The following is a 12,378-nucleotide window of genomic DNA, read 5'->3' as shown; positions in this document are numbered from 1 at the left end:
GGCAATTTTAGCTAAATCCATTTATAGAGTTTAATTCTCCTTTAAGAAACACTAAGGAGCATGCTTTTGCACCTCTCAGTTCTCTAGCACTTGTAACTAAGTTGCATAAATCACACTGGTGGCAAATCCCACTTGGGTTTATTTAATGTTTAAATGTTCTTTGTAGACTTAAGGTAAAAGGGATTGATCCAAATTACGTAAATATCTGGAAAATCTCAGGTCCCATGCATTTTGGATAATAGATCCCATAAGTGTAATAGGTTTATTGCAAAATTCCGATCGAGAAACAGTGAATTCAGAAGCCATCATCGAAGACTTCTTATGGGAAATTCAATGACACCGCAAAGCTTCTTTTTTTTCTATTCTAAACTGACTTCATATTAAATTGTTAGTCCTCTCCCTTATGAAATCACAAAAAAGAAAAACTTGGTTTGGGGAACCTTGAGTCCTCTTTTTAAATTCCATGAAATCATAAATCACTTCTAAAATGAATGCTATCATTTTGAACTGAATAACTGTGCCAGAGAATAAACTGTATTAATAGTATTGATTGATGCAGCATTCAACTGGAATTTATTGCACAGTGTCATGGAAAAGTTACACTGGCAGCATTTCTAACAAACGAATTTTAACAGAATTAAATATAAACCTTGCCTTTTTCTCCTTCTGTGGCATTATCTTCCTGACATTTTATCTATAAATATATGCACATACAGTATATTTCCCATTTATTTATTTTTCAAAACAACTTCTTCTGCTAAATTTTTGTTACAAATTCTGGAACTGTAAGAAACACACACACAAATGTATTTTTCGGTTATCTGATGGAGCACACATTTATCTTTTTTGAAATAAAAGAGTATTTCTTTCTTTGGCTATTAATATAAGTAATCACAGCAGTAATGTTCAGAATTCTCAAACAGTGAGATAATGGTGGTTATAATACTCAAGAAAGGCTTGGGAGAGTTTAATTCAGTGTGACAAGTGGAAAAAGTGGTTCCTTTATAACATATGATCAGCGGTTTTCTTTGTAAATGTTATCGAGTGTATCACTCATTAACCCTTTTACTCCTGGAGCACTGTGACCTGTTCAGTTGCATATGCCTTGGCTGTATTTGTCCTTTTGTTGATTTTGTTCAATTGTCAACCCAAATACCCTCGTGGGGCAATGATCTGAGCCAATGGTTTTTTTTTTTACATTTTTAAATTAATTACATGGTTTTCTATTCAGTGTCATATGTATTTCATAGCCTCTATGAACTTGTGTCTCTTAATCACAAGAAACACTGATTGCAGAAAAGAATTAAGCTCAAAGGGGGCTCTAGGCAGAAGAACATAGGTTCTTGCTTTACTTCTCCATCAGCATTATTATAGAGCAAACTGAATTTCCTCCTATGTGAAGCCCTATGCAGAAGCTTAGGGGGCCTTGTGTCTGACCAGGATGTACCTGATGCAGTTTTAATGATCACATACAACAATAAATAAATGTCTTTGAGTACCTATAGATCCCAACCAGGCTGACTAATGATAAGAAGCATCACCACGAGAAACATCTAAAAGCATCACATTTGTGCTCCTTAAAATATTGTAGTGTATACACTGTATCTTCAAAGTTGATAAAAAGTTGATCAAAGCAAATGTTCCACCCTAAATCTTCTGTCAATAATACTCTTTCAGTATGTTCAGCATCTAGTTCTGTGGTGGTAACACAAGTCCCTCAGCGCTGTAAGATTCCATCTCCTCTTCCCAAAGTTTTATGAGGACGCTTTCTGTTTGAATAATGTAGTTATCTCCTGGAATTATTGCTTAATTCAAAACATATTTATGATTCCAGGGATAACTGGCTCAAAGTCACAACTACTTTCCGGGAAGGTTTCACTCCATTCTCTTTCAGTACACTGCTGTGGGGGACAGATGCATTATCTGCATTGCTGCTGTCTATTGTGGCAAGAGATGAAACCGTAGTCATACTTGGTGATGCATCAGATAAGCCATTGACTTTTGAGACTGGGGTGGCCTTGCTTGGTTGTGAATTGATATCCAGCTGTTTTGCACTACAGAATGGTGCATAATATTCTGTCATTTCCTCAAATTGCAAGCAATCCACTTTATAGTACTTTTTCTTGGCCTCTAAAATACTGTTAAATCTAAAGCCCCAGAGGATCTCACGGGGCAAGTAAGATGTCCGTGATTGGTGTGATGTGCCAGTGGAGTCGCCTGTGTATATAAATGTGACCAAGATTTCAAATCGATCCGAAGCTAACCCTTTTCGATCCAGTGCATACAATGGACTATCCTGATCTATAACATGAACCACAGTTACTGGGGTGACCAGTATTATCTGCTCATTGACCAGTTTGAGGTCTTTATATTCCATGGTGATGCCTTTTTCATGATCTTCATAGTAACGTACGAGCTGAGCTCTTACGTTTCCTTCAACAACATGGTTTGACCGAAAGTCCCCAACTCGCCACATTAGGCACAATTTGCCATCCCTCATTCCCACGAGTGCAAAGTAACTGAAACGTATGGTCTGAGCTCTTTTTCGGGCAGTCGCCATCTTTGCCATTGCTGCACCTATAATAAATGTGTCTATAATACAACTAAGGACTGATTGAAGTGTCACCAGGATGATAGCCATGTAGCACTCCTCTGTAACACACCTGTTGCCATAACCAATGGTAGTCTGGGTCTCCAGAGAGAAAAGAAATGCGCCTGCAAATGTGCGAACATTGTCAATACATGGGGTTATCTCCGTATCACTAAGATCTCCATGTTGGAGCGCTATGATCCAAAATATAAAGCCAAACAGCAACCACGACAGGACATACGATAAGGAGAAAATAATAAGCATATGGCGCCATTTTATATCCACAAGTGTAGTAAATATGTCAACCACATAGCTTTCCCATTCACCAAATATGTTCTTGAAATAGACATTGCAGCTTCCATCTTTTTGCATGAACCGGTTCTGGAATGGCTTCCTACATATTGTACTGTACTGGTACCAGTTGTGCTCTCTCACATTCACCAGTTTCCAAGTATCTGTAGTATAACTCATCATGGCATCCAATGGTTCAAGCTACTGATCTAAAGAAAAGATTTTCCCGTGGTACCGAAAACCTGTAAAAACACACACAAAAAAAAGATCAGAAAAAAATAAATGTGATTTATATTCACATGCATTTAATTTACAGAGTTTCAACAGCTGAATCGATTTACTTGTCACCATAAATCATCATTCTTATGATGAAAGGTACGATATCAGAATGTAAGGTTTAATGCATTTATGGCCAAACCAACACGCAAAAAAATGTAACACTGAAAACTGTTTATTTTATCTATGAAATATTATTTTGTATCAGAAATATGCATAGTATGTTGAGACTGGGAAACATGCAAAAGTGCAAAGCAGTTATCTACATGATGTGTACAGGGAAGTAATATAGATGTATGCCCTAGTGATAGAACTTTATGGCATAGTGACCAAGATAAGGGGTTCAAAGGATATTCTCTGCATATGCTTGCTGAATATCCTATATAATAAAGTTGAAGTGTCTCTGCGTCCAGTCCCTGTGTCCGTGGGATTGCGCTACTGCGCATGTGCCCCACGGACCGTCTCTGCATATGTTCTAGCGCCCGTTAATTTAACGGGCTTAATGTCTAGTATTTTATAATGCTCTAATGATCAGCACAACGCATTTTACATGTGACTGTGAAGGGAATCGCTCTACATCTACTTGGGATAGTTTTGTACCGTAATTAAAACTTCTGTAAAGTGTATGCTAAGAGCAGAGTAGTGATACAATATAAGAGAATACCCCTTGATAAAGGCGAAAGCCGAAACGTCGGGGTGTTGTCTTTTTTGGGGGTCTGTGTATCCGCTTTTCTATATCTAACCAAAACTACCAGTGGTGTGGTATGTATGTATGCTGATTTACTGAATATTTACCCTCATTAATTGATGTTGTTTATTACCGTTATGTTTTAAACATTAAAAAAATTTTTACTGCACAATTATCTGGTTTATATGATTAATCATTTGGTGTGCATGCCCATATCTTTATATTATAGTGATACAATATGCCCAGTGTCCAACTGGGGAGGTCTGGATCCACCAGAGCTCCACGCCCAAGGACCAACCCCATCCCAGCTGCAAATCCCCCATCTGTCCCCTCTCAGCAGCAAATTGCCCTCTATCTCCCTAAACCCCTATGCATGTACCTTCTTCTTGCTCCAGGCGATCAGAAGGGGGGAAGTTTAGAAAGGGGTGCATGAGTTACCGGCTGTGGAGAACGGTCCGGGCCAGTAGGCTGGGGCCCACCGGGTTTTTTTTCCTGGTACTAGCCAGCCGAGTCTGACCCTGAATGGGCCTCATTCGCAATGCAGGACTCGCTGTGCAACTTGCAAAAAAAAGATTGCAACCAGTCTTTTTTCACTTTGCACGTTGTGCCCTTTAGTATGTAATTTGCTGCAGGCCTCTGCACTCCATTTTGGAGCACAGAGACCTGTGTCATCCATAACTAATGCAGCACTGACTGTCACCAACACAGAAACCAGCAACCCTGTTGAACTGTGCACTGGAAATGAACACTACGGGGCATACTCTTGTCTCAGGGGGAGAGTTAACAGCCCTCAATAATAATATTCTAAAATTCTAGGAAGGAGTTGTTCAACTTAAAATGAACAATATGGTGCAAATGTATTAAAATTCCCCAATTGAGGAAAATAGCAATGCAATAGCATCGTCTTTCTCTGTTGCCGGGGTCAGTGACCCTGACAAACAGGGCAGCATTGTGAACTGAATAGAGGCAGAACAGGAAGGCAAGTTATTTTAACTATAAAAAAAAATGAAGACCATTAGAATGGTTGCTATGAATAGGACTACAGGTATGGGACCTTTTATACAGAATGACCTAGGGAATTCCATAATTTCGATCCTCTTACCTTAAATCTACTAGAAAATCATGTAAACATGAAATAAACCCAATAGGCTGGTTTTACGTCCAATAAGGATTAATTATATCTTAGTTTGGATCAACTACAAGTACAAGGAATGGTTTTATTATGACAGAGAAAAAGAAAAATGTGGATTATTTAGATAAAATGGAGTCTATGGGAGACGGCCATTCAGTGATTTGTAGCTTTCTGGATAACGGGTTTCCAGATAATGGATCCCATACCTGTATAACAGATTAGAAAGAACTGAATGATAAACTACTCCATTAAGGCCCCTGGGCAGAGTTGTGAATGAGAAGCTTACAAATTTGACTGTTTGCACAAACTCAAAAACATACCATTTATTGAGATTTCATTAGAAGCCATCTGCTACATGTGTATAGAAGATTTAGTTAGACATGGGAAGTGCAATCTTTATGAAGGGAATGCCCTGGATGCAAGCACTAATGCAAGGATGGAGAGTAAATTCTCCCTAAACTATTCCAAGTCCAAAATTGGGGTTATTTTTGTAGTTGTAGAGAATGTACTGCTTTGATGGATATGACCATCATCTGCAAAAAGCCTGAATGGTTATAACAAATTAAATCCTAATTGCACCAAAAACACTGATATTTTACCAGTTATTTAGAACTGTCAGTCCAGTTTTTTGTTTTGAGGTGATCAAGAATTAAAGTGGACCTGTCACCCAGACACAAAAATCTGTATAATAAAAGTCCTTTTCAAATTAAAAATGAAATCCAATTTCTATTCTGCCCCTCCTCTATGCCCTGGGCACTTTCCATTCAGCACTTCCTAGAAATTGCTGCTCTCCCCACATTCCCTCGTTCTCTTCACTGTTTAATTGTGTAGCCAGGGCATGGAGATGGACATCAGGTCCCCCATTCTGGTGCACAAACAAGATTCTGAGCTGATGCAAGACTTGCCTTTATAACAGTGTCCACAAAATGGCTCCTGCCTGCTTGCTATAATTATGAATTCCCAGACTGAAGGAAACAAGATTCAAATAATTTATATAGTGTAATTAAAGTTCATTTTGTTTTACTGATGTGATAAAATAGGATTATGAATATTTTTTTGGGGTGACGGGTCCCCTTTAATAACTGGAAAACAGATATTTCAAGTCTGAAAGTGCCTGGAGAATAGTTTTAGATGTAATTATGAATATGTATGTACTCTATAAAGGCTACAGTTGCTTCAATGAAAAAGACTCTCTGGATGCTCCTTTAATATGACTGATTTTATATTCTTTGGCATCATTAGTTTACACAAAGGAGATACAACCTATGGCTCTTTATCTTTTTTTTTTTTTTTTTATTAACAGATTTTTTCAGTACAGTGATCACATTGCCAAAGACATGTTAGACAATGAAGATAAAGGCAGTCCTGCAGAATGCACAGCGTACGAAATTGCAATATGATAACATAGTAACAATACCCAATCTAGATCATCAATTACACATGTACTTATGATAAATCAAGAAAAGAAAGATAGTCAAAAATAAAAACAAAAAGAGGGGGGGAGAAGAAAAAAAAAAGGGGGGGGAGGTGGGGGAACATCTTTCTCTACAGTACAATCAACATCAAAAATCACTGAACAATGTAACCAAACATCAACAGGTGACATAATACAATGATTGAGTTAACTGTCCTCCAATTGAGAATACACTTGCCAAGGATGCCATATATCAAAAAATTGTTTGTATCTTCCTAAGGATTGGGCAGTTAATTTCTCATAGAGATATACTCTCATCAACCGTTCTTTAACTTTGGTATTCTGCAAATAAGGAGACTTCCAAGCTGCTGCTATTGTTTGTTTTGTTGCATTAAATATATAAGCAATCAAGCGCATTTCTTTCTTTGGGATACCTTCAATTTGTTTATGTAGCAACGCTTCCCATGGGTTTTTAGAGAGAGTCACACCCAGAATACTATCCACCATAGCATAAACTCTATACCACAATCTCCTGCTATTCTGAAAGTCTCTGAAAACAAACCCACGCAGATCTCTAACCCAACTAAATGTTTTCAGTCATATATCTTCCCCTTCAAACCAGTGATTTTATTCAACCCATCTCAACCCTAACCTGCCCATAACGCAGCCCAGGCCTGTCCTGCCATACCATACTGCTTTATATATCTGGTCCAAGTTGCCCATCTCTGAAGTCATTGGAGAGAGCAAGACAAGTCAAGTGTGAGTATATAAAGAACAGCAATGGCCTGTCACATGCCCCCTTGGCCCACTGCAGAGGTCAATAGGTATCTTGGAACCTGTCCAATCCATGGGTTTTAGGCTGACTTGCACATTCTATACATACATTTTAGAATGATATTGATGCTAATACTCTAGGTCATTCTGCAGATGTCCTCCTCTTTCTGTTATTTTTTAAATATTTGCTTCTTAAGAAGTGTAGAATTCTATTTGGCAGTCTGTGTACAATCAATGTATAAGCCCATTAAATATCTGTAATAAATGTATATTGGAAAGTTTCTTTCAGTGACAATTTCTTTCATTAGGCAACACTTTAGTGTCGGGTTTAAATCCCCTTTAAGCAATACGCCGCACTGCCATAACTTAATGTGTGAAAGAAGGGCAAAAGAGCAATTTGAGTAACAATAAGCATCCAAATAAGAAACATCCTTACAGTTGTAATTGTTTTCACATTGCCTACTTCAGACAACATATGTAAGCCTCGCAAACAGCGCTGCATAAAATTTGCTAAAATAAACAGCTACTGCCTACTCTGTATTCTATTAACAAGAGGGAATATTATTAAATATCTTGTGCTGGGCTGAAGAAGTTGCCAGAACGTTGCTTTCCTAAAATAACACTCCTAGGGTTAGTTTATACAAAATTACTGCTCAAGACTGAGTAAAAAAAAACTCTGCCGCTCTCTCGTAGGGTGAGAATTTTTTTCTGCTGAATTTTGGGTCAAGCTGAGCTTTGTAGTTCTTGAAATCAGATGAATTTAGCATACAGCATCTAAGAAAAAAGGATATAGAGCTACAGGTATGGGATCCATTATCCGAAAACCCATTATCCCGAAAGCTCTGAATTATGGATCTCCAATACACTCCATTTTATCCAAATAATCCAAATTTCTAAAAATGATTTCCTTTTTCTCTGTAATAATAAAACAATACCTTGTATTTGATCCAAACTATTGGGTTTATTTAATGTCTGCATGATTTTCTAGTAGACTTAAGGTATAAAGATCCAAATTACGGAAAGATCCGTTATCCTGAAAACCCCAGGTCCCAAACATTCTGGATAACAGGTCCCATAACTATACTACACAACAGGCGGCCGATATCATCCTTTTATGCAATTTGCATGCTAAAATGGTTATTGATTTTGAATTTTAATTGCGCATTACGTGATTTTACAAATAGCTTGAAGGTGTCGCAATCTTTTTTCAGTAATAACTTGCGCACTGTGCAAAGTCTAAGATTTGCAAACCTTTCTTCCACTGTAGGACAGTGTCCGGGTTCGCAAAAGCTACATTAAATTCACGCAAAGGAAAATTTGTTTGTGTAAAAACATAAAATTCTTTTACGTTACCGACTTTTATTAGATTCCCCTAAAAGTTAACTTCAAGGTGAACCACCCGTTTAACAGTAGCTTAGACCTGCCAGCAGATTGCTAAGTGCTAAGTAAAACTGACATTGATGTTGCTATTTACATTGGGACTCAATTCCAATGCAAATTCAGGTGGGCAATGTGGTGCTTTATCATAATGGACACTGCCTTGGAAGTCATAGAGCACTGGAGTAAATAAATGTTACAGGGCATACAGCACATCCAGAGGTTGTTATTTTTTTACCAATATATATTGAAATTGCTCATTAATAATGGTCTCATGGGGCCCCCTATACCTCCTGGGCCCCCCTGCAGCCGCAGGGTCTGCTTCCTCTGTAGTTACGGCCCTGAAGTTCCATGATCATATGAAGTTATTAGGCCCTGCTGAATAACATAATAAATATAAGAGTATTAATCAATAATGTATCCTTAACTTATTTTACAATAGTGATTGATTTTTTCTTATAACAGTCTCAGTAAATCATACAATACACATAATATTACCAAGGAATTCCATGACCAAAAATGCAAGAGATTGCGTGAACATATCAGATACATTCATACAGGAGATATACGTTTAATAAGTGTTCAGAGTTCAGTGGCACATATCAGATTTGGTTGTACAGGTATGGGAAACACATTATCCAGAATGCTCCAAAAAAGTCAACCCACACCAGCCTGCTCCAAACGCGAACCCAAACCCAACTTGCACTTCTATTTATAGACCATGCTCCAGACCCACCCATCTCTGATGTCATGAAAGGGGACAGGGCAGGCGCAAGCCTATAAATAGTGGCTAGCAGAAGCCGGCACAGTAAGGTCACCTGATCAACCCCCCACGACCCAGCACAAAGTTGGCACGAACACGGAGGAATAATAGTTTGGAAAGGTCTACTGTCTAAGGTTTTCTGGTGGGCCCAAGGTCTAAGGCTTTCTGGTGGGCCCCTGGCATCCCAGTCCGACACTGATCCCCTTTAACCTTTCAGTTAAGTGTTTTTGAATCTTGTATTTCTTTCTGTGAATTTCAACAGCTATAAAAAGCGCATGGGGAAAAAAACCTGGAAGAGGATGGTCCCTGGTGTAAGAGCACAAGCCTTGTGGGTCGGGAATTCCAAACCTCAATAAACGGCAGAGGATGAAAATATCAGAATAAAGAAATTTCTATTGAAACATTAAACCCTCAGACGCAAATAGCACAGAGCAGCAGACACTTACACAAACTCAAAAGTCATGCAAAGGGGCACCAATTTGCACTGAAATAACTAAAAGAAACAAACACAGTGACATTTAATTCTTTAAAGTGAAACCAGATCCTATAAAAAACAACCTCCATGGAACCACCAAAGTTTGACACTATAATAAGCAACAGACGTATATGGTTCACTTGATTGTTAGTGATTTTATTTTCCCCTTCCTTAAGAGCACTGAGATTCCTGGGACTCAGGACTGCACGTTACAGCATTGTTTGAAAGGCACTGAAATAATGTAACTGTTCCTTTGCTGAAAAGAGATTCAAAGGAATGTACCCCTAAACAAATCAAGGAAAATGCGGCTTTGCACCTTTATAAGTTAATGCAACCTGTGACACGCAGCCTTATTGATGTCATCATATATAAGCCCTGCCTAGTGCTATTCTATTTGTACTGTGTCACAGACTGAGAATAGTTAATTATAGGAAATAATTGACCCTACACTTTAAAATACAAGGATAAAACATGTCCTATTTGAACAAATAAGACAGTACCTTATACAGTACTTGATGATATCTGATCTACCATAAACCCATACTAATAGAAAAACTAATGTCTGCATAAGCATAAAGTGAATGTTATTGGTTCACCTGCCAGTCAACTACTGTAAAATATTGTGACACTAGTTATCCTACCTTAATGGACTCCCAGTTGACCTGGCCACACTGATTGGTAAAGCCACAGGCTCTATGTACCAGGGGCCTGCTTCCATCTTTGTATTTGCATTTATCTATCATCTATCTATACATTTATGCATCTTTACATTTATATGTCTGGTATAGAATTGCATATAGTCCTTCAAATCCCCAGTCTGGAAGTATGTGCAATAACAATTACCATATTTTAGTGGAATGTCACATGTTCTAACAGCCAACATTCCTCATAGAAATTGAATTATCTGTAAGCCAATAGGGCAGTGTCTGTCAAGGGGCCTATCGGCTCCCAACGGGAGTGGTCAGGACCAAGGAGGAAGCTTTAGGGGTTTAAGTCCAGAATCGCAGTACAAAAGGGTTCAGGCAAAATCGTGATCAAAGTCCAGGCAAAAGTTCAAAGGCAGGCAGAATAATATCTAGGTCAAGGTCCATGCAGGGTCAGAAGTTTAGGAAACAGTTTACCAAGAATAATAGCAGACCCAGGAATGTTCTAAACAAACTGTATGATCGGGCATTGAACCCGTGACGCGGATGGCCTTTTAAGTTCAAATTTCGCACCATGCGTGTGACGTCATCGCGCCGGCGTCAATGCACCGGTGTGAGCCATTGCCACCGCCATCTTGGATGCGGCACCGCCGGAGGTGGACACGCTGGCCGTCGCTCCTGACAGTGTCGGGCCAAGCTGGCCAGACATCCTAGGGAAACCTGCCAGTCATCTCGCCCCCTCGAACAAGCATACCCAACAAGCAAGGGCAATGACTATGTATTGGGAGGTTGAAGATGAGGGGGCAAAGCCTTGGACTTTGCACCCTAGACACATGCCTCTCTTGCCTACCCATAGTTCTGGCTCTGCAATATGCTATAAATAAACACACCAGGAGTCATTTATTATGAGCAGGGTTCAAAGATCAAAAAATTTTCAAATCCTCCATGATTTTTTAACTTTGAGTCCTGCCTCATCACCTTTAAAGAATGCCCCAAGTGTCTGCACTCTAAAACAGAGCATAGAGATCTACATCTCCCCCCTGTGATTTAGCAGAATTGTTTTAATCAAAAATCGAATAATTAAATTAGAATTAAATATGTTGAGTTTCTCCAGAGAAAAGGTGCTTACAAGGTAACATGGTTACACTACAAAAACATTATAGATAGACAGAGGGGACGTACGCTCCCTTAGAAAAGATCAAGGAATCACCCCTTTAGACTTGAGGAATTTTTTAGTAGATTAAAGGCAATTATGGAAAGATCCCTTATCCGGAAAATCCCAGGTCTTGAGCATTCTAGATAATAGGTCCCATATAGTGATGGATGAATTTGGGGCTTCGCGCAAAAATTAGCGAATTTCACGCGAAATTTGCAAAACTGGGAAAAGTTCGCTAAACGGAGCCGGCGTCTCGTTTTTGACGCCGGCGTCTTTTTTTTACGCTGGCGAATTTTCGCTGCGGTTTGGTGAATTTATTTGCTGGCGGCAAATCGCAGGAATTCGCTGCAAATTCCCGCCTGCCAAATAAATTCGCCTATCACTAGTCCCATACGTGTATTTATATATCTGAGTATATAGAAAGGTCCGTATATTTATATATCTGAGTATATAGAAAGGTCCGTATATTTATATATCTGAGTATATAGAAAGGTCCGTATATGTAGTTGATACATGTGCCCTGGAGTTCTTGTGGAGGAGCTGAACTTGATGGACTTTTGTTTTTTTTTAACCCAAATTAACTATATAACTATAAAGGACAGGGGGAGGCACGTTGGGCACAGGCTGCAACAGAGTCCCGTACTTACAGAATTCCCTTTTGCTGATGGAAATATCTTTGCGATACTGATCTCTTTGATATAATGTAATTCACAACAGCTGTCTTCTATTACATGGTAGAACATTAACAGTGTATTCTAGCTTTAGAAAAAAAAACCTCCCATTAGCCTATAGGGGAAA

The 12,378-nt window shown here is 38.8% G+C and overlaps 1 protein-coding gene across 6 annotated transcripts in view; it reads right to left on the bottom strand.

The window, feature by feature from the left end:
- Nucleotides 1-546: 546 nt before the first annotated feature.
- kcnj16.S (potassium inwardly rectifying channel subfamily J member 16 S homeolog) overlaps nt 547-12,378 on the bottom strand; it is a 40,840-nt gene continuing 29,008 nt past the window's right edge. For 4 of the 6 annotated variants that reach the window (XM_018237158.2, XM_018237161.2, XM_018237162.2 and 1 more), the window contains one exon: nt 547-3,123. In XM_018237158.2, the coding sequence (XP_018092647.1) occupies nt 1,823-3,064 (1,242 nt within the window). In that variant the 5' untranslated portion in view covers nt 3,065-3,123 and the 3' untranslated portion in view covers nt 547-1,822. 6 annotated transcript variants of the gene reach the window in all.

This window comes from Xenopus laevis, chromosome 9_10S (genome assembly GCF_017654675.1).
Source record: "Xenopus laevis strain J_2021 chromosome 9_10S, Xenopus_laevis_v10.1, whole genome shotgun sequence".
In the NCBI taxonomy this organism is placed as follows: Eukaryota; Metazoa; Chordata; class Amphibia; order Anura; family Pipidae; genus Xenopus; species Xenopus laevis.
The sequence above is the reverse complement of the archived record's forward strand: the minus strand, read 5'-3'. Positions and strand labels throughout refer to the sequence as shown.